This window comes from Ambystoma mexicanum, chromosome 7p (genome assembly GCF_040938575.1).
Source record: "Ambystoma mexicanum isolate Mex_15411 chromosome 7p, UKY_AmexF1_1, whole genome shotgun sequence".
NCBI lineage: Eukaryota > Metazoa > Chordata > Amphibia > Caudata > Ambystomatidae > Ambystoma > Ambystoma mexicanum.
The window spans coordinates 663,758,849-663,780,944 of NC_090939.1; the positions used below are offsets into that span (position 1 = coordinate 663,758,849).

Here is a 22,096-nt window from a genome sequence, read left to right on the forward strand (position 1 = left end):
TCTCAGCGCCGCCTGGTTCTGTGCCTTTGCCCTTAGTTTGTCTTCCTTAGCTCTCGTTCCATTCGCTACTCTGCCTTTCCTTTATTGTTTTGTTTTGTATTGTAGGCGCCGGTATTTCATACTTCTATCGGCGCTGCCCTTGCCTTTCACTTGTTGGGTCCTTGTTGCTCAGACTACACCCTGGGAACCTTTAGCTCTTGCTTTATTGGACTATATCCGTATACATTTCCTTTCAGTCAGCCTTTCACAACCTGCTCAGAATATTCTTTTCGCCCTAATCCTATTTATATCATCTTCTGTCACTTATCACGTGGTGTTGCCTTTTCTCCTTGAACTCCAAAGGACAAGACTCCCTCAAGGAGAAGGGATCAGAAGAAGCCAGAGGCCAACCCTAAGGAATCCTTCCCAGAAGAACCAGGTGAGGAGTTGGGGGAGGAAGCCTCGGTTCTTGACACCCCTTGTATTCCATGATAGTAGTTGGAGTGTTTGTGCAGTATTCGTCGGTCACGGTTGCCAATTCTGTCTTGCGTTTGTTACTCACTGTGTGTCATTATTGCAGTATTCATTTTGTTTCCATATTGTGAGAGGCTCGGGTCAATGGCCGACTTGGTACATATAGATTTTGTGTGTACCCGGCGTGGCTGCAATCAACTCCTCTTACAGTATGCAGAACTTCAAATGTCAGGCCAGCTGCGTGGATCATCTCCTTATGTTGTATTTCAAAGCCCAGTTTATCAATCATATTATCATATATGCAAATACATTCCACCACAACCAGTGGCACAAATGTTGCAATTACCCAATTACTGCTACTTCCCCATATGGGCAAATCCATGCACACTGTATCCTGTGAGGTGATTATTTGAAGTTCCGGAACAAGATGAAGTAAACACAATAATTGCCTTCGATCTATAAGTGGACTGTCACTTGAAATATTTATCTCCCTAAAACGAATGCTATATGTCAATGGCGAATTCACTGTGTGACCTGAGGACCGGGAAATGTTTCCAGTAAATTGTTGGCACCATGCCGCTATAGGTTCCTTTATATGTTGCTCCGGGTGCCAGTGGTGTGTTTTCAAATTTAATTAATTTGTTTTAGTTGATCTAACGTGTTCACCTTCCCCATTTACCTGGGTTCTTGATTTGCCCCTGGAATGAAAACAAAAATACAGAACATGTCATTTGTAGGGCACTAACCCCAAAGGGGTTTCTTTCTCTCTTTCAGAAGGAATTGCAAAATTCGATGAGGTTTCATCACAATTTCCATGTAAGATTAATTGCTGAAAAATCATGTTTTTTTGCATTATGATTTCCGAAGAGCCTGTATAATCACTTTGCCGGCACATAGCTTGAAGTTGTATGATTCAATTTTCAGGAATGTTGGCACGTTAGGCTTTATCCTCAAATTGCCATTCCCATGGTAGATTTCAACAAATTTAAAACAATTTAAAGGTAGGAACCTTAACTCTTTTTTAAAACTTGTTTTGCTCATTGATATGTTTCAATAATCCCCACATAGTGGGTGGTAATTGCTTGGATACCAAGTGAAAAGACATTCAACAAGGTCTCAAAGGCCATTTCCGACTGGTAAAGACCACACAGAGCAACAGAGTTTCGAATCCCGGATCCGCGCTTAGAAACCAAACTCAGGTATGGTATTAGGTGCGTTTTAAAAAACCACTTAAATAAATAAATATTATAGCCAGCGATGGTCAATGGGCCGGCTCTTGCTGGGTCCGAGATCTGGCATCAGATGTCTTGCTGGATCTCGGGACGCGTCCTGCCTCAGCCCTGACCAGGGTTTTACCGAGCCCCCAGCTCTGTCGAGGGAAGCTAGGGGCTCAGTGACCTATCTTCACTATGCTCCTTTCCGTCATGCGCACGTTTCCTGGGTCTATTTGCTCAGCCTGTTTTTCCTTTCTTCTGTCCTGAAAGGGACACCATGGGAATCAATGGGCCATGACTATCACTGGGGTGGGGGCCATCACTGTTGAAAGATGGCATTCTTCATGCTGGCAACACTATTGTTTTCCAAATGTGCATTTTACACTTTCATAGAAACCAAAGTCATCTCCAAACTCAAAAATGCAACTTGCATTCACTAGTTCACTAGTTTTCTTTGAAATGTGTTTTTGTTGGACTACCACGCACATGCTCTGTAATTTGTGTGCCCTTTGCTTTGTGTTTTTATCACAGGTTATATTAAGATGGCATATGCTTGTCTAACTGGTTAATCACAAATAAATGCTTCTGTTGTGCTCAGGGGCGTTGCTAGGGGGGGGCTAAGGGGGCTATAGCCCCTGATCTTTTGGTTGTAGCCCCGGATAGAATCTCAGGAGCTACAGCCAAAAGACTAGCTAGCCCCCAGTCCCAACAGATCCGACATCAGCTTAGCCCCGGGTCTTTTCCAGACCTAGCCACTCCCCTGGTTGTGCTGACAGTTATTAGGAAATTAAACTGTGGGTTCATGGGTGCCAACTTTTGATTTTCACTACAGGGGCAGAAATACCCCCCAACTCTGCCCTAAATATAAGCAACCCATCCCTTCCCCAGTCCAACCTATCGACCAGCCCAACCCATCCCCTGGACAAATGAGTTTTATAATTTTTTAGCACTTGTTTTTTTTAATAAGGAATTGCAAAAAGTCACATGATTAACTACAAGTTTTTAATATGTAACATCTCAGCAATGGTCTGTCAACTTGCTGAGCTACCCTGGTAGCCTTCTACTGTAGAGTGGATCTATGGAGCCCTTAATGTACTAACATTTTTTTTTATTGTGATTTAGTTTAATACAATAATACTTTTTACACAACTTAAAATCCGTTCATCCAACATAAAAAAGAAGAACTTTTCCTTTTTATAGTTAATACATGTAATCATTGAGTCTGTTCCTTCCTGTCTTCGTCTCTCTCAAGGTCTCCCAATATTTTCTCAATTAAGTTTATTCCTGCACGTTAGTCTTATGTTATTGCCGTGCAGGAATTCTTTCCACCTGTCATCTATCGTTCTTGTTTTAAAGAGCCTTGGGTATTTACTCAATACTTTATTTTTTTCAATTGAGACTGCTTTACATTCTAGGAGAAGATATTTTACTGTCTCCGGTGTATCTTCCATATTGCAGAACCGGCAATTTCCATTATTCACTCCACGATGTCCTCTGGTATGTAAGAAGCCATTTGTCGGAAAGACGTCCATTCGCATCTGAAGAAGTTTGTATCTGTGAAATTTACTTGGAAAGTTTTGCAAGTAGTCTGGCAGGGTATCTCTTTTGCGACTGGTGTTATCAACGTTCTTCGTTGGCTGGTATGACATTTTGATTTCTCTTGTTTTTATCCAGTCAAAACTTTTATCTTTCTTTTCACTCTTTCGGGATTTTCTATTAATTCAGTTATGTTTGAGTCGATGTCTTCTAAGTAGACACACCAGTATTCCTTCCAGTTGTTCAAAAGTTCCCCACTTTTACCTTGGCCCTTTCGTGTCAGGATTTTATAGCTGTACTAAAAATGACTGCATTGCCAACATTACTTTGGGTGCACAACTGCCATAGAAGTGATTTAAAGTGGAACTGATTTACAGTGTGGAGTTTGGAAAGAAGCAGCATACAAGAACTTGCATCATTTTAAAACTATTATTTTGAACATTTCCTTTGAGCGGAGCCCAACTGCGAGCTCTGCCGCCTCAGAACTCCGTCCCCTTGGAACTCCATCCCCACCCCGGGGATTGCGGGATCCCCCTTTACATGTTTTCCATTTCCACCACTGATTATAGCTATTAGCACCCTGGCCTGCCCTTCAGGTTGCTAGTAGCACTTTTCTTTTACGTTGAGAAAGGGTACTTTGGCTGTTTCGCGAGTGAAAAACAACCTACCAAAAAAGATAGCACCCATGGAAATAGAGAAGGGATTTACTGGAAGTCCTTTCTCTATTTCCGTAGGTGGTCATGGTAGTGGGCAGTGGGGTGACGAAAACTGTCCCCAAACACAAATAGTTGATTGGGGAAAGTCTGGAATACGAGAGGTGTTTTGGTGACTGGGGGTGGAGTAAGAGGGATGATATGAAGATGATAGGAGACACCATAGGGAGGGGGGCACCAGGAAGCTAGGACATGCAGCCATGGAAATTGTCTGAAGTTTCCAAGTCATGTGCCTCGCCCATCAGGGGACTCAAGTTGCGGGTCAAGCCACAAATATGGCCCGCCTTCAGAAGACTTCTGATTGGCTGGCATGAACTGTGAGGTCACCACCAGAGTGCAAAATGCATATAAAGGTATATGCATGGTGGGAAATGGCCAGAGCTCTTGCCAGGTGTGTCTCGCTGGAGCTGCCCGAGGCACAGAGGCTAGCCCAGGAAACTCCCACATGCACAGGGCTAGTAAGTAGCCCCCGCAAACTGCCAGATCTGCTCCTAAGCCGCGCGCTTCAGAGGACGCACTTGGCTGGAGGCTAAAGGCAGAAACAGACGAAGCCTCGCACCCTGTTCAGGAGCTGTCCAAACTGACATTCATGACTTGTTAAGGTCTGTATTGTGACCAATGAAAAGAACAGAGTGCAACTTCCATTGCTCGCTCAAAATGGTTTCTTCCTGAATCACTATCACAGACATGTTTTCAATTTTAAATTGTGGACATTCTTATTTTCTCAAAATGTTCTTTACTTTTATACAAATCTCCAGGATTGGGTTTCAACAAGTGATACTGTGTTGCAGGGCCTGTCCTGACGCTAACACATCACCCCCCCCCCCCGCCCCATCCGAACCCTCCCACCCCTGTGCCCCCTCCCACGAAGGAGTGGGTTCCCAGAGTAAATTCTTTCCATTTCCCGCCCTGAGAGTATGTCCCAGGCAACGTGACATATAACAATGAATTATTCATGATTTGTGTTCACAGCTCTGCCGTGAGAAGAACATCCAGAAAACACTCACACCTGCGCGCGCATACACACACACACGGACGCACACTCTCCCTGTCCCTCGATCTCACACATGCACAGTATCTCTGTCTCTCACACGCACGCACGCACACACAGCCCAGTGGCGTCGCCACGAATCAAATGTAGGTGGCGCACAGAGGGGCCCAAAGACAAAAGTAGTGGGGCTACAGACAAAAGTAAGGGGGTGCCCAAAAGTCAATGTGTGACGTCACACGCACACCAACTATCACATCCCACTGCACCTCCCCTCCCATCGGAATGTAGGCACGAAACCATTAAGTCACTAATAACCCATAATTAGCGGTTTCGCGCATCACATTCTGATGGGAGGGTTGTTGCAAGTTGATGGTTTCGACTGTTGTGCGGCAGCATTACGGCCGCGCGCGTGTGTGCTTTGCGGGCGCAAGCCAGGCAGTACTGCAGAGAGTATCCCAGGCAGGGGGGCGCAAGGGGTCGCGGGATTTCAGAGGAGTGGCGCGCCCCCTGCCCTCCTCTAGCGACGCGACACAGGCGCATACGTGCACGGGAGCCATATTGCAGCCAGGCGTGATGGTGTGTGATGCTGCTGCCGTTTCCTTTGGCCGTGTACACCCTGTCAAACCCAAACCTCTTGCAGTCACTGCGACAATGGAAGTAGAACTTTAAGGACAAGCCCTGTTTCCTGTTGCATAAGGCCGTGGCACCGTTCCTTGCCTTCCTAAACGTCAAAGCGACAAAACATAGTAAAGAATACATCGTAACCAAGGAAAATCGTCCATCTGAGAACAACGTGGCTGCAAAAAAAGCGGGTAGTCAAATAAACATAAGCACCCAGAGAGTTACAGACATTCCGTGCGTAGGTCCCTTTTTACGGGTACGATGTCAACCTAACACTTTTGGGTTCGTTTTCCAATTCACGTGGAAAATCCTAGGGTCAGCAAGTCACACATAAGGAAACTGCCTCGCTAACTTTAAAGCCATTTCCTCATTTGGGTAAGATGCGCTCTGCCGGCGGGAGGGGAAAAGGTGTGTCAATCGAGAGACAGCGGCCTATTTTCTGACACAAAACCCATTGGGAAATACTCGGAAACTCCATGCGAGCCGGGGACATAAAAGCCGGAGGCCAGGCCCGCGGGGGATTGCTCCTCACTCCCGTAGCGACTCTCCCTGTGACAGCCCGCGAGCTTGGCGTGGGCGAGCAGGACACGTGCACGCCGGGACCAGGGGAGTGTGGGCAATCAGAGGGCAGTGGGAGTTCAGCACTAACAAGAGAAGCGTCCAACAGGCAGCAGCCCTCCTCCAGGACAGGCAGGGCCAGACAAGGTAAGGGGCAGTCCCACGATGTCCAGAAGGACCAACCAGCCCTGTGCCATCAGGTGCACATTGAGCCACTACGGACTTTGTACCCAGCATTGCTTTGCAGCATGGGAATTGTAGTCTGTTTAAATGTGGGCCTGTGGCTCCTGGTATGGAAAGCGCAGTTGATTGAATAGCCAGAACTGGACTGGGGTGACTCCGATTAAAGGGGTGTCAGCGAGAATAGTGTGCTAGATAGAGGACGAAGGGTTTGCAGATTTAAAAACAAATGTAGAGTTATTTGACAGTGTGCTGATAAATTGCGCCCATGGCAGTCTTCATCTGAGTAGCAATTTCGGTTGGGTGATATTGTATGCAAATATGTGCTCTGCAAAGCGCTTTGGACACAGGCGCTATATAAATAACTTATCATTATCTGCAGAACAGAGGGCCTACACCAGTGGCGCAACACCATTGAGCTCATCGGGATGTAGCCCCAGCCCTCCCCCCATACACTTCCCCCCACCGAAATGTTGGGCTATGTGGACGGGACCTGCTGACCTACAGAGCCATGGCGGGACAGAGCAGGACACACACTTTAAACAGGGGCTTCCATGTTAACAAAGGCCCAGCAGTCAAAGCATTGCAGTGTGGGCACATGCATTCATATGCATGCATGTTTAGGCTTTTGAAATGGGGATGTGGGATTAGTACTTGCATGCCAGAGGAATGATTGGAATTGGGGGTGGGGCCGTGGGTCAGGGGGGCAGGGGAAAGCTCATCCTAACAGCAGTCCTTAAGTGTGTGGATTCAGATGTGAAGAAGACAAGTAACCGCTTGTTACATGGATGCTGCGCTAGGCTAGTGTCATTAGAATACGCAGAGAAGTCGGATGCCCCCACTCAAGCAAGTTTGCCCCTCCCCCACAGGCTCTGAAGTTAGCGCTTCTCCCAGTATTTGAAGGGTCTCGCCCCCCCCACAACATGTTAGCTTAGGTGCTCCCCTGGAGGGAGCCCATGTGCGCACTTACTTTTTGTTAAGCTGAGAGGTGAGGGAAACCTTTCCTGAAACGTGCACTGTTCAAGATTTACTGTGTTCGTACCGAAAATTGGATATGCATAAATGCAGCTAAACTTTTAAAAGCTGCTAGGTTCAGGAAAGGCTTCGCTCACCTCCCTGCCTAACAAAAATGAAATGCACGCATCAGCCAGCCCCCTCCAAACGGATGCCAGCCAACCTATAACATATGGGCTCTTTCACACCCAAGGGGAAGGGGCTGACGTGCGCACTTGCTTACAGTTAAGCAGAGAGGTGAAGAAGTATCATTGCATGTTAGCTCATCATAAATGTATGTGTGCAAAGAATGTGCTTGCATGAATGAGCGAGTGCATGGTGAAGGCGGGCATGAGTGAACAGAAGGGGCGGACCCCTCCCATCACCAATAGGATTAAAAGGAAAGGATTGGGGAATTCAATAGCGTTAACCGCACAAAGTTTCGGGCCTCATTACGACCCAGGCGGTAACCATGGCGCTATTAGCGTCGTGGTTGCCGCCGGAACCTTACCGATTACGCCATGGTGAATGGAGCAATTACCGCCCCATTCCAAGGTTGGCAGGGGCGGTAGTTCCCCATTCACCATGGCCCTTCCCCATTCCCATTTTTGCCCCCGTAGGGCTCAATGGAAATGGGGAAGGTGGTAATAACGGTACCGCAATTATTACCTCCAAAGTCCCTTTGCGGGTCCTGTCCTTAACGCCTGGTAAAACAAGGGACCTCGGAATAGGGCGGTAAGGGATTACTGACACCAGTGCCCTTACCGGTACCGGTAATCCCTTACCGCCTGGGTCGTAATGAGGCCCTTAATAGCAGCCGCTGCGTGAGTGGCTGTGCTTATGCCCTAACCCACTGCAATTGCCACATTAAAGTATCATGTTTCTGTGCATCATGCTCAGCTTTCAAGACAAAACCAACATTGCTTCAAAGAAACATTAAAAAAAGGGAATGGCCTTCCAAAGTTGTCCTGACGATTGCAGTCAATTCTTTTTTTAATTACTATTCTAAGACTAGCCAACACGTGTTTCGACCTATACGGTCCTTTGCAAGGCACTGTGTACGCACAATGTTCATTCATTCTTCTCGTTTTTGCTTTACGTTATGTTGAAGGATATTAATATATCAGCACCTTAGTGGTCCCCTGGCTCTCTGACGGATCTGATAAGAGGCTTTTATATCACTCTGGGTAACCCATACACTGGAAAATGTGTCTTGGACAGTGCGCGACTTCTTCTTTAAAATGTATTCTCCAGTTGCTTGGTGACGATTTAGGTAACCCAGTGGTCGAAGTGGGCGGGAGCGGTCGGGAGCGGTGTTCCTCTACTCCTTTTAATTAAGTTTAAGTATAGGAAGAGTTTGGAACTTGCACTTTCCGTGCACTGCACAGGACGTTTCCTTAAAGAGCAGACACGTGTTTTCGGTTTTTTATTGTGCATGGGAGGGAGCCTGGCGATGGGGTCTGTGGGGAGCGGTGCAGGCCAGTAGGGAACATAGTTCCACGACTTCTTTTCGTACACTTCGACCACTGGGTAACCTTTGAATTGGAAAGCCTGTCTTGCACGACAGTGCGCGCCTTCTTAGTGTTATCACTGAGCTGGATCCACAGAAGCAGTATACTTTACTATAATGTCATCAAGTTTGCTGGCACCAGGGGACTGACGCACACTACAGCCAAGCAGTCATTCTGCATCACACTTTCTGATGACACTACTTCTCTAAAGGCATAATAATGCACATCCCGACGTAAGTACAAGCCGGTCCAGAAGAAGGCGGGACAAAAAAGCACGCGCCGAAAACTTGTCAGGATGTCACGTGGCCGTGCAAGTTCCGGGGCTAAAAAATGGAAGACACTCATGCCATATTCCCATTAACACCTAATCTAATACTGATTGGTCAGAGAAGGCTGATCTGCCACACCCAGTGAGAAAATGCCACCCCAAACCATAACTATGATGTGTCAGGGGTCTGCAACCTGTGGTTCTCCAGATGTTTTGCACTAAAGCTCCCAGCAACCCTGCCAGCATAGTCAATGGTGAGGGATCATGGGATTTGTAGTCCAACATATCTGTCTAGCCTTAGATTTCAGGCACCCTGTTTGAGGGCTCTTGGTCACGCAATTGTATATCCCTGTGTTTAAGAAAATACATCGCCTTACTACTATCGAGTGTTGTACTTAACGCCATGTGAACATTTGTCTTCCATCTAGGGTTCGAGGTGCGGCTTTCTGCCTTCCATACGGAGCGTTTTCGGAGCTTCTGAGACGATGCTGTGGCCGCTGTGCGCTCTGATTGCCCCGTGGCTGCTGCATGCGTCTGCCTTCCGAGTGCAGCGCTTGGAAAACGCAGGTACTTTTTCATTCTGCTACAATAAAGAATGAAAGCTTCAATATGTGTCTCAACATTGAATATTAATAATAATTTAGCATTTATATAGCGCTTTATTATTACCCACGGTGTGTGGTGCTCATTTATCGAGCTCGGAAGGATGAAAGGTTGAGTTTGGTCTTGCCGGGATTCGAACCTGCGTCAGCAGGCTCTGCACAGATGTCAAAGCGAGTGCTCTAATCGCTGTGCAACTTCAACCATGCAGAATGTCACATGGGGCCATACCTTTCTTTTCAGTTTTATTAAACAACATATGCCAAAACACAACAACCCTAAAGGGGGTTAAAAGGGCGGAAACATGTGATTTTATTGGATAAATAAATTATTATTTTTTAAAGAACCCAAAATATTGAGAAAAAAATAACACATTTTGTTTTTCGTTATTTTGGGGCCTATGCCCAAGCACCCTTTAAAAAAAATACTTTCCCCTCACCCCTTAAACCACTTTCCCCATTCCCAACCAGATTTAATTAACCTTCTATAACTCGTAATTTTTCCTCCCGTTTTTTTGGGTTCGTCCAAAATTGCATTCTTTGTTATCTATTCGATAACATCACTGCATACCAAAGCGAGGAGGTGGGTGAATCATTAAACATCGACTAAAAAAGCGGGTTCTTTAAAGCAGGGACAATACAAAATGAACCCTCGCGCACAATGCCATGTTTGCAATAAAGTGTAAGCAATTACACAGCTTGATCTGGCTGAATCAGCAACAAAGTCACCAGGGCAGAGTTCAAAGACCTGCCTTAAAGAGGCCCTCTTCACCAGAGTTCCAGTTGACAGGCTTTCTCAGTCTCCTAAACTTGCATACATTCTAAGGGTGACTGGCTCGCCTAGGCTAACATCAGTGCTGTTTGGAAATTGATTGCTGCTCTAATTTAGGTGAAACCAATGAGTAGTTAGGTCCATGTCTAATTCCAGCAGAGTCAAGTCAGCCTTTTATGATGTTATTAAGTTATGATAGGTTATTTGCAACACGCTTAATACCCAGGGGTTTCTAAGCCCAGACCCAGAGATTGAACCTGTGTTGCTCCGTGTTGTCTTGCTTCCGAGGCGAGCACGTTGCCCCTGAGCTATCCTCCCAAGACTAGTGCAAGGTTGAAAAAAGGAGCGTATTGAGTTGAAAAACACTAACACCTAATAATAAAAGCGCTACAAAATGGATACTTTGTGGTAGCAAGCGCTATGTGAAAACCAAAGTTATAATTAAGGATGCTCTAATTCATCAGCTAGCAGATGTTGCTGCACTGGGCGCAGATATCAGAATGTCTGCCACTCTACTGGCGAATGTGGCACCAGCATTTGTCGCTCAAGAATTCAGCCTCTTCTTTAGCATTGCTCTCATTTTGTTACCTATTGCTTTTTAACAAAACGTGTCTTGATTTGTTTGAATCTGAGCTTAGGGCCCTTTAGGAATGTGCATCTAACGGATGGGTTCACAGAATAACTCAAGAATCCAAATAACCGAACCAACACAGGAAGATGGCAAAGTACTGTTTTATTATCAATTATCTAAAACAGGGAGTTACAGCGAACATTAAGGGACATACGCTCGATTTCTCTCAACAATCTTTTCATAGAAACATGATTATATACTAAAAATACATCATAGGTGATGTCATACTACATGGCAAATAATGAAAAACCTACTGGGGATCGGGATAGGCTTACGGGGAACATCTAAGTACACATTATATAGGAACTAGGATTGTAATTGGCTGCACATTGTCAGGTGGACAATATATGCCTACCTCTAAAACATGTCATCTTCAAAAACATTAAGTACACGGTTTCTCATTGGTCTTCAAACTATAAGGACCTTCATTATATGGACCGCTACAATTGGTTGGCACGCTTGTGCCATGTCTGGAACATTCGGTTCATGTAGCAGCACGTAAGCCCAGAACCAGGTGCAAGGAGATGCGGCCTGACTTCACCTCCCCACCCAATTAGTCCTGCATCTCTCATCACCCAAGCCTTCTGCCATGAAGATTGTCTTTGAACTTGGCCTTGCAAAGAATCCTTGTCTCTGGGAATACATGGGAGTGCAGATACTCATTATCGTTGTTCTGGGACTCCAAGTTCAAACTCTATTTTCATTCTTGTCTCACGTGACAGGAGACTACGATTTGGTACATTCTTCAGGTTTTAAATGTCTTAAATGAATAAAACATGGCACTCTTAGTGTTCTTTCTTTGCACCTGAACTAGAGATGATTAATCCTTTGCGCGTTCGTTCCTTTCCAGAATAAATAGCCAACCATGGCTGCTTCAATCTTGACTCCAGGCCAGACAACTTCGCCGTGCAGCTTCACTATTCAGCTTATCTTACAGAGACACAATTTTCCCTTTCTTCTTCATGGGTCCTGGCTTACTAAAATTCATGATACCGATGTCCAGCTTCTATACAGTGGCAGCTTCGCCTGCATTCTATTCACTACATATAGCCAGCTTCTATGATGTCTTAGTCTACCTTGCGTTTCAGCGTCTGAACAATTATTAAACGGTTGATACTCTGTAGCACTTTGTGCACGTGCAATCTTCTTTTTCGTATTTAAAAGTTCACTTGACTCTTTACTTCGTCATTAGTTTCTATTGGCTCCATACATCCGCTTCAGCCAGTATCCTGAAACGTCGTTCATATTCTCTTATGACGTTACAGGCTTTTTTCTTTTCTATTTTCTCATTTTCCTTCAGGGAGTTCTTCCCTCAGATTGTTGTCCCTTTGGGGATACATTTGACAAGATTGTCTCAATGGGTATCTTTTTTTCGAATATACGCTGCAGTATTAGCATAACTGCTGGTGTCAAACACCGCACAATCTCAGGCTTCCAACATATGGGAGGTAAGGAGGCGGGGTTTCCTGCAGAGGCATGAAGCTGCTCCTCTACATTCCCCTCTCTGGTCGAGTCCTCGAACCACCACCTCAATTGTTTCCACATTCTGATATTTTCCCTTGAAGAAATGTTTCTTTGGTGTCCATATCTTCATTACCCCGCTCAGGGTGCCAGATGATTTGACATGTTCATCTACACTCCAGGTCATGTAGTTACATTGTCCATTCAGGGTACAATAGACCCATCATCCCTCTTTCCTTCTCTTGATTCTTCGGATACGGGAACTTCATTCCTTCAGGTGCTACGATACTGTCCTCTATGTACTTTCCGACACCCTCATCAGTCAGCTCCTTGGTGTTAAGTTTGATATCGATCATGATCTTCATTTCCACTATTTTCTTTGCCATTTTCTTGCATTGGGCAACCACTATCCTGACTACACAGAATCCAAACATTACCAGCACCAATATTACTCCAAGAATTTTGAATATATTCGCCAACCACTGGGGAATCCATGAGAACAAGGAGGCAAACCAACTGTCATCTTCAATGTCATCCGTCTCGTCTTCCATTTTGTTATACAGGTCTGTCAACAACGTTATGGCCTCTGTCAAGGTTCCATTTTTTTCATCGTGAGAAGGTGTGAATGTGCAAAATGATGGCCTGATTTTGGCGCAAACTCCTCCTTCCATCGCTGTGATCATATCAAGGACATATCGGTTCTGGAGGGTCATCAGTTGTATGTCCCTCAGCCCTTCCCTAATGGGGTTGAATCCCTTTATGGTAGCATTGTTGATTGTCTATAAAAGTTCCCACCTAGTGATCTATACCCACTTAGCGTTTGCCACTGTTTGGATCCCTGGCATGAATATAGTCATCAGTATTGTGGCAGTCTTGTTAAACAACCTGTGCTCCTCAGGAATGGAGTCATACGCTGTTATCGATTTGGCAGAGAAATAATTTTCTCTTTTTGTCCGACGGAGCAGTTCAAGCAATCTTTTTCTCAAATGGGCATTGGAAATCAATGTTCAGGTCGCTTTGAGGAATCACTACTGCTGGAACATGGATGAGCACCAAGGAATATACTATGCCCCAATCCTTGGGTAACCTCATATAGGCTCTAGATCTACAAGCCCAATAACGATCCATAAGGATGTCTGGCCCTTCTCACATCCTAGGAACATCAATTGTGGTTTTGCATTCTTTGTTATATCCCACGTGATTCTTTCTGTGTCTTCGGAAGCATAGTGTCGCATTAACAAATGGGATTACAACTACTGGGACTGATTTGTCTTCTACCCATGTCAACAGTTTGGAATGCTTAGCCCATGACTTCAAGCATCCATCATTCACCTTCTGTACTTCTTGTACGTAATCTGTTTTCAACAGATGTGCTGCACAGGACATAATTCGTTCTTCCCACCCCTTCTTGGAATTCACTCATCCATAGATCAATAATTGAGTTTGTTCCCAACATCCAGGTGATCCGGCTATTTCTGTCACATTAGGGCAATTCATTCTCTTAATTTCTTCAAAGATTACCTCATCCGGTCCTGCAGCAGGATACACAAGCATCTTGCTCTTCCATCCAAGCTCTCTTTCCATTTGCAGCGTCTTGATGTAGTCATCTTGGTATGGAAATGACCATTTTGATCTCCATCGCAAAGTCGCCCAACTTCCTTGAAATTGTCCTCAAGTTGTACATTTGGAAGATGACTGAGGGACTTTGCATCGTGCTCTGGAACCTCTCTTGCAATGAAAGTCCTTACTGTGTTCATGGCATAGGGGATGAGGGAGCAGGCGTAGCAACCCTCCTTAGATGCTTCCCCCCCACTTTTTTCATGTGTTGGTACCACATGTTATTCCCCAGGTGAGCTGTGTTATCTAGATAGGTATTTATCCCTTCACTATCTTCCTCTGCATCTCTTCTGTGTCTCCCAAAATACCTATACTAATCATGCATCTTGTCATGTATCGTTTTCATAGTGGGGAGAACCATGGGGACCTTTCCTTCAGCAGAAGTACTAAGATGATAGAGACTGTGAAAGATGAGGACCAGAAAGACAATGAGAACAATCATGCAAATATATATTATACATAAGAATCTGGGCATCCATCTCTCGCGCCACCATACTTCTTGTTGAATTTGTTCATTCTCTACAACCATGCCGTTTTCTTCATTAATCATTTTTAATACAATCATAAAGTTTCTTTACATCTGCAACTCTGCAATTTGTTCAATTAAAGCAATAAGGGGACTTTGTATCACTGGACCGTTTTTAGGATCCTGCAAGAAAGGGTGAATATTAACGTCTCTTCTAACAAGAGTAGGGTAAGACTGAAGTATGAACACAAAGACAGCAAGCACAAGCCGATGAACGTCACTATTGGCAGGTACCATATGTTTGATCACTTAAAACAAATATTTTCCACTAAATGAATCTGGATACTGATCTTGTTTCCAATTTCGGATAAAGAACTGATGTTTAGGTATAACTATGATGCATTATTTTCTGCTTCAATATGTATTTCTGAAAGTTAATTTCAAAAGGTCATGGAATTCTCCACAAGTCTTTGCTCTCTCTGCTAAAATATCTATAAGGAATGTCTATTGAATTCCAGTCCAAATAAAGTATATGTTAATCACTTGTTGCTTTAACGTCCTTCTTCTTAGTCATCGATCGGGTCTGCACACGTGGACATTCTTCTTCTTGTCTTGTTCCTGGATCGGTAACAGTGGGAGGGAAGGTCTCATCTTTATAAATCTTCACATCACCCAGGTGCAGCCAAGCTCTTCTTCCTTGTACCTTAGCAGAAGAAGGGGACACTTCTTCGATAATAAAAGGGCCATGAAAACATAGCTCATACCACTTCCTGGTAAAACATCTAACCAACACTAGGTTCCCAACATATAACTTAGGTGGTGGTAATAGTTCACTTGGATTGGTTGCCGAATGATCTTCTTCTGTGTTTTTAGACAGACCCCCATTTGCGCTTGGCTTGATCTGAAATGAAAGAAATACTAAAGGTTATATATGTCAATTAATCATGCATCTCATCACCTAAAATGTTCACTACACTAAGGGCATCGCTCTTATTCCTCGACGGAGGTGTAAGGAGCATTTTCATTCAACACCCTGTCACTAGTTCATGCGGGGTGGGGTGGTGGTCTGATCCTGGCTCATTCTGAAGGATATGTAAGGCTAGGGGCAGGCAATACAGCCACCCCTTTAATCTTGGCAATCCTTTCTTTGAGGAGGTCGTTGAGTCTCTCACATATTCTGTTCGCTTGCAGGTGATAAACAGAAGAAAACTTGTGTTTTATGTTTAATAAAAGCCCTATCTGTTCAAATAACTCATTGACAAAATGCAGCCCATTATCGGATCTTAGCACTTCACACACACCCCACCTCGGGAACACTTGGTGCTCTAAAAACTTCACTGTGCAAGTGGTATCAGGGTGTGCACATGGACCTGCTTCGATCCACCTGGAGAAGGGGCACACCACCACTAATAGATACCCATGTCCACTACATGTCTGCAGCATATCAAAATAGTCGATATGTAAATGCTGAAATGGACCATTCGGGCGAGGTATTACTCCTCTAATCATTCTCAGTGTATACCCAGCAGTAAACCTTTGATACACGATGCAATTTAACATAATGAATGCAACGTGTTTCATGAATTTAGGAATGAACCAGTCTTCTTCAATACTAGCAGCAAGTCTTCCTCTAGTTACATGCGTGGGGTAATGCAGCTGTTCAAGCGCGCCGTTCAATGAAGTTACTGGCATCACTGGCTTTCAGTGTCTGCATAGGGGCTTGTTGTGACTGCCCTTGTGATAGATTCATTTGTACTTGTCCCTGCCATTGTACCTGTGTACTCGTGGTGCTTGTGTATGATAAGATGTGTGAGCTTGGGCAAAGCCCTCTCTGGTCTGTGAGCTGTATGTGAAGGGTCTGTGAGCTGTATGTGAAGGATAAGCTGTCCCCCCTCAATCCCCCCTCTGGAAAATTGGCCATTTTGTACACTCCCTTGGCTCCCACATATGCACGCAATATGTCCTGTCATTCCACAATTCCAACACACTGGGGGTATGAGTACTCTGGTTCTCATTCTGTATATTTTGAAGCCCACCTTGGTTATTCTGAAATCTTCTTCCTCTTCCATTATAGCCCATACCTCTTCCTCATGGTGTAAACCCATATCCACCTCGGTCCATCAGGCGTGAATTATTTGTCTGCGATGCACCCATTGATTTCTGCATTCCCAATCCTTCTCCGCTTGTCAGTACCGGCTCTTCTATGGCAAATTTTAACCATTTTTTCTGAACTAACTTAGCTTCCTCGATTTTCTTATTCTCCTCTTTCTTCTTGTTTTTCTCTTGTAATAACTTACAGTGATGTATTGTTGTCAACTGTATCTCAGCCAATGGCTTCGGTTCCATCCCTACTTGTTGTTTCATCTGCCTCTGTACTGGCTCAGGCAACCCCTGACATAAAATATGGTAAAATAACGCCACTGTCTTTACCCACTTTTCGTGAGTTTCAAGCTGCCATTTCTCCTGAATATCCTGAATATAAGCAATAGGGTCTTTATCTTCCTTCATTTTCCGTGTCATAACTGCACCCATATTGGATGTGCCAGGATACTGCTCACTGAGAGCCCTCCAAATGTCTGCTCTACAATTATTAAATGGCACTCCATCGTGCGCTGTGTTCTGTGCAGTCACACTTGCATATCCTACTCTCCTCCATATGTCATCAGCCCTCTCACCAAGAATGGCTGCTAGGAGACCTTTTATGTCCCCTATGGCCAGTGTATTTCATCCTGTCATATTATGTAATTCGTATATCCATTTCCCAGCACCCAAAGTCAAATTAGGGAGCTTGCATTTTAAATAGTCCTTGTCCATCTGTGGCCATGCAATGTATTGCAGTCCTGCTCCCCCTTTCTCCAATAAGGGAAACTGTATAAACACCATCCAATAGTCGGATCCCACCATTGGTCTATCCATGTCAGGAATAATCGTCCCTGTCTGTCTCCTTGTCGGCAATGACCATAACCTGCTAACATATGGTGCTGACTCTCCCTTCTCACTACACAATCGTACATCGGGGATGTTCAGGATATGCTATGGGGTCTGGCGTTCTTTCTTTAAGCTATTACAGATCCGACCATCTCACTTCCTTATCCATCTGCAGACTTCCTTGAGGGGTGCACCCGCTCCCTCCTTCTGCCCCAAGACCGGACTCTCTTTCCTTTTCTGACGTGTCAAGTCCCCAACTAGTGTGACTGTCATCCCCTTCCCCCTTATCTAAGTTCAGTCTGCTCAAAGACAATGCTCGACGTTCATCACTGACCAGGTTTCCCTCCTCACTTTGTGATTGAGATACTGGGGATCGATCACCGTTCCCTCAAGTTCCATACTCGCTACCTCGTCTTAACTGTTGATAGACCTAATCGATCCTTTCTCCAATGCTTTCCACATCAAATCTTTCTTCTTCTAGCACTACTCTAGATGCTATTGGCATTATTTCCTTTATCGTAAGAATCTCTTCCACTCTGTCCCATTGTATTTCTGGGCTCTGCCTCATTTGTTCTTTAGAAATGAGACTGGCATCGAGACCTTGCTGTCTCCTTTTCCTTTTTATTTCTTTGTCTACTTCCCTTTGCTTACTTGCATCCCTTCTAATTCTTTCTTTCTCTTGCCTTCATTCTTCTCCTTGCCTTACTCTTTCCCTTCTTTCCTTTGTCTCTGTAATCTTTTGTCCCTTAGTCTTTGTGCTTCTCCCTCCTCTCTCTTTCTTTCCTTTCTGTCTCTTTCTTCTATCGCCCTTTGTCTATTATTATACTTTCTTTGTTCTTCCACTTGTTCCTCTATTTTCTCTTGTTCTTCCTGATATATGTGCTCTCATCGCTCCCTGCTTTTCCTTTTCAGCTCATCTTCTTTTAATCTCTTCTCTTGTTCCTTATCTTTTCTTTCTTGTTCGTCCTTATCTTCTCTTTGCCTAACTTCCTTGATCATTTTACCATCTATCTTGAGTAATAACTGTCTTCCCTTCCATTCGTTCTGCACAAGCGCTACCTCATCAGCCTTATCCTTTTCTCCGTTCCATTCCTTAAGCTCCCTGTCTATTTCTGTCAACAAATTAAACTGCTCACTTTTTTCCTGCTTATTTTGTATGATCTTATAAATCTCTTCTTTTCTCTTGTTCTCTTCCAGACTATCATCACTACTGTAAGCGGGGGGTTCATATATCAGAGTACTATAATCCGCCAGTGCTTTCAATTCCTTTAAAGGAAATACTCCTATTTCTTACGTAGCAACACCCTTTGCCTCAAGCAAGGTAAGGGGAGCTGAGGACTCAACACCTTCTCCCTTTTGCTGGTTAAGCATCCACTCCACAGGTGGCGGGTCTTCTCTTTCCTCTTGATACATCTTCCAGAGCTCTAAAATCACTAATCTTTTCTCTAATTTGTTCCCTGGGTATGTATCGTGCAAGTAGGTGGTCATGTGTTGCAATACCACTCTTGACAATGATCCCCCTTGTGGCCATGGTATGAACATTTTCTCTGCTGTGCCCTTCACTCATTCTGCAGTATACTGTTTGAGCTTGGGCATATGCTTTGACAGTGTCGTGCATAGGTGCATAAGAGGAGTATCTCCCATAACGACAAGTCTCAATTGACTGTCGATACTTACCAGACTCTTAAATACACCTTTTACCTTGTCTTAAATCACCACTTTTCAATGTTTTAAAACAATAAATATGAGCAAGCCCCATCAATCGCTGCTCAACCCTCTTGTTTCGGAATCGTCCAAAAAAGACCTAAAATAAAAGACGCAAACAGAGATTTGGCTGAATTTCCACTGTTCGAAAATTCTGAATGGTCAAAACGTTTGACCAAATCCCCCATTCGGTGGCAAGGGCTGCAGGGGCTGCATAGGTGTCCCCCGCACCCTTGTTCACTATACAGTGAATGGAGGTTGCAGGGGTGTCCCCCGTAGCTGATCCCATACAAAGTTTTTAAAAAACAGAAAAAAAGGAAAGGACCCTGTGGCGCCGGTTCCTGAGCACAGAGGTGAAAGGGAACAGGCGTTGCAGGGACACACCGAGTCGGCGGCACACAGCAAAGTGTGCCGCCGCAAGGTAAGTAAGGGGGTGGGGTGTGGGTGGGGTTGGAAGCCCGTGGCTGCAATGTTCAGGGGAGAAAAGACTGAATGTTTTCGGAATAATCAATTTTGGTCTTTTCTCCCTCAAACATTTCAGCCACGGGCTTCCAAACCCATCCCTTATTTCAATAGCCTCTCTATTCTCTTGATTGGCATATCTATCCTCTTGATTGGTGCCAATCACTTTGCTATCACTCATCACTATTGCGCCTCAACTTTTACAATTTTTCACAATCTCTATCGCTCTTCGATAGTTTACTCAACAAACAACATTCAGACTAGTCCAACATTACACATTATAAACACATTGATCACCTCTTCCCTCACCTTTATTTTGTACCCTGTACAGGGTTTGAGACGTCACCTTACGTAATCCTGATTACGCGTCTTATGTTTCAGTCTCCCCCCATTGGGATTTGAAATGTCTCCCTCTGACTCTCTTAAATCAGGTTTTCCTAGGTGGTCTCTCTTATCTCTACAATTATTTCCTGTTACTCAAAATTATTACAATCCCATCCCCTTATTTGCCATTCCCTTTAGGCCACACACCATTCGTTAATTGACTTGAGGCCTTCGGCATCGACTCCTCCTCCAATCTGACCACTTCGCCTTACATCCACAGAGTGCCTGTGAAAACCGGACAGGGATTTTGTTCAAAGGGGGACCTGGCCACCATCTTGGTTCTTCTTGCAAGTTTATTTCTATCGACCAATCTCCAAAGGAAACTCTGTGATCTTCCAGCTAATGGCGGAGGATGCCCGATCATTTGAAACTCTTTTTGAACCATCCGCACTGCTACCATGTGAGCTTAGAGCCCTTTTGGAACGTGCATGCAATGGATGGGTTCACACAGAATAACTTTGAGTCCAAATAACGGAACCAACTCAGGAAGATGGCAAAGTACTGGTTTATTATCAATTATATAAAACAGGGATTTACAACGAACATCAAACGACGTACGATCGATTTCTCTCAACGATCTTTTCATAGAAACATGATTATATACTAAAAATACGTCGCAGGGGATGTAAAAGTACGAGGCAAACACTGAAAAACCTACTGGGGATCGGGATAGGCTTAAGGGGAACATCTAAGTACACATTATATAGAAACTAAGATTGTAATCGGCTGCCCATTGTCAGGTGGACAATATATGCCTACCTCTAAAACATGTAATCTTCAAAAACAATACATACACAGTTTCTCATTGGCCTTCAAACTATAAGGTCCTTCATTACATGGAAGACTGCAATTGGTTGGCACGCTTGTGCCATGTCTGGAACATTTGGTTCATTTAGTAGCATGTAAGCCCAGACCCAGGTGCAAGGAGATGGGGGCTGACTCTACCTCCCTGCCCAATTAGCACAGCATCTCCCATCACCCAAGCCTTCTGCCATGAAGATTTTCTTTGAACTTGGCCTTGCAAAGAATCCTTGTCTCGTGGAATACATGGGAGTGTAGGCACTCCCTATAGTTGTTCTGGGACTCCGAGTTCGAACTCTATTTTCATCCTTGACTCACGTGACAGGAGACCACGATTTTGTCCATTTTGTAGGTTTTAAATACTTTAAATGAATACAACTTGGCACTCTTGGTGTTCTTTCTTTGCACCTTAACTAGAGATGATTCATCCTTCGCATGTTCACTGCTTTCCAGAATAGATAGTCGACCTTGACTGCTTCAGTCTTGACTTCAGGACGGACAACCTCGCTGTGCAGCTTCACTATTCAGCTTATTCTTACTGCAACATAATTTTCCCTTTTTTCTTCATGGGTCCTGGCACTTCTATAAAGTGGCGGCTTCGCCTGAATTCCTTTCAATAGATATAGCCAGCTTCTATGATGACTTAGTTTACCTCGCATTTCAGCGTCTGTACAATTATTGAGCGGTTGATTCTCTGTAGCACTTTCTGACAGTGTAATCTTCTTTTTCGTAATTTAAAAGTTCATTTGACGCTTTACTTCGTCATTGGTTTCTATTGGATCCATACATCTGCTTCAGCCAGTATCCTGAGATGTCGTTCATATTCTCTTATGGTGTCACGGGCTTTTTTCTTTGCTCTTTTCTCATATTCCTTCAGGGAGTTCCTCCCTCAGATTGTTGTCCCTTCGGGGATACATTCGATAGGGTTCTCTCAATGGGTATCTTCTTTCGAATATACATTACAGTATTGGCACAACTGCTGGTGTCAAACACGGGACGATCTCAGGCTTCCAACATATAGGAGGTATGGGGACGGGGTTTCCTGCAGAGGCCTGCATCTGCTTCTCTACAAATCAGTGCTCTAAATGTAAAAAAAAGAAGTGCAGGTACTCACCAATCGAGCCTTCAAGTGGGCCGGAGCTCAGCCCCAGAAGGCTCTTAAAATTGCTCTTGGCTGGGGCCCAGCCGAGGCTCATTGACAAATATCAATTATTCTCACACTGTGGGTTCCGT

At 44.5% G+C, this 22,096-nt stretch overlaps 1 protein-coding gene across 1 annotated transcript in view; it reads left to right on the top strand.

The window, feature by feature from the left end:
- The first annotated feature begins 6,048 nt into the window (after nucleotides 1-6,048).
- The window catches only part of IL1R2 (interleukin 1 receptor type 2), a 109,888-nt gene continuing 93,840 nt past the window's right edge, over nucleotides 6,049-22,096 (top strand). The window contains exons 1-2 of the mRNA XM_069636731.1: nucleotides 6,049-6,233; nucleotides 9,467-9,605. Of these exons, the coding sequence (XP_069492832.1) occupies nucleotides 9,524-9,605 (82 nt within the window). The 5' untranslated portion in view covers nucleotides 6,049-6,233; nucleotides 9,467-9,523. The remainder of the gene's footprint in view (nucleotides 6,234-9,466; nucleotides 9,606-22,096) is intronic.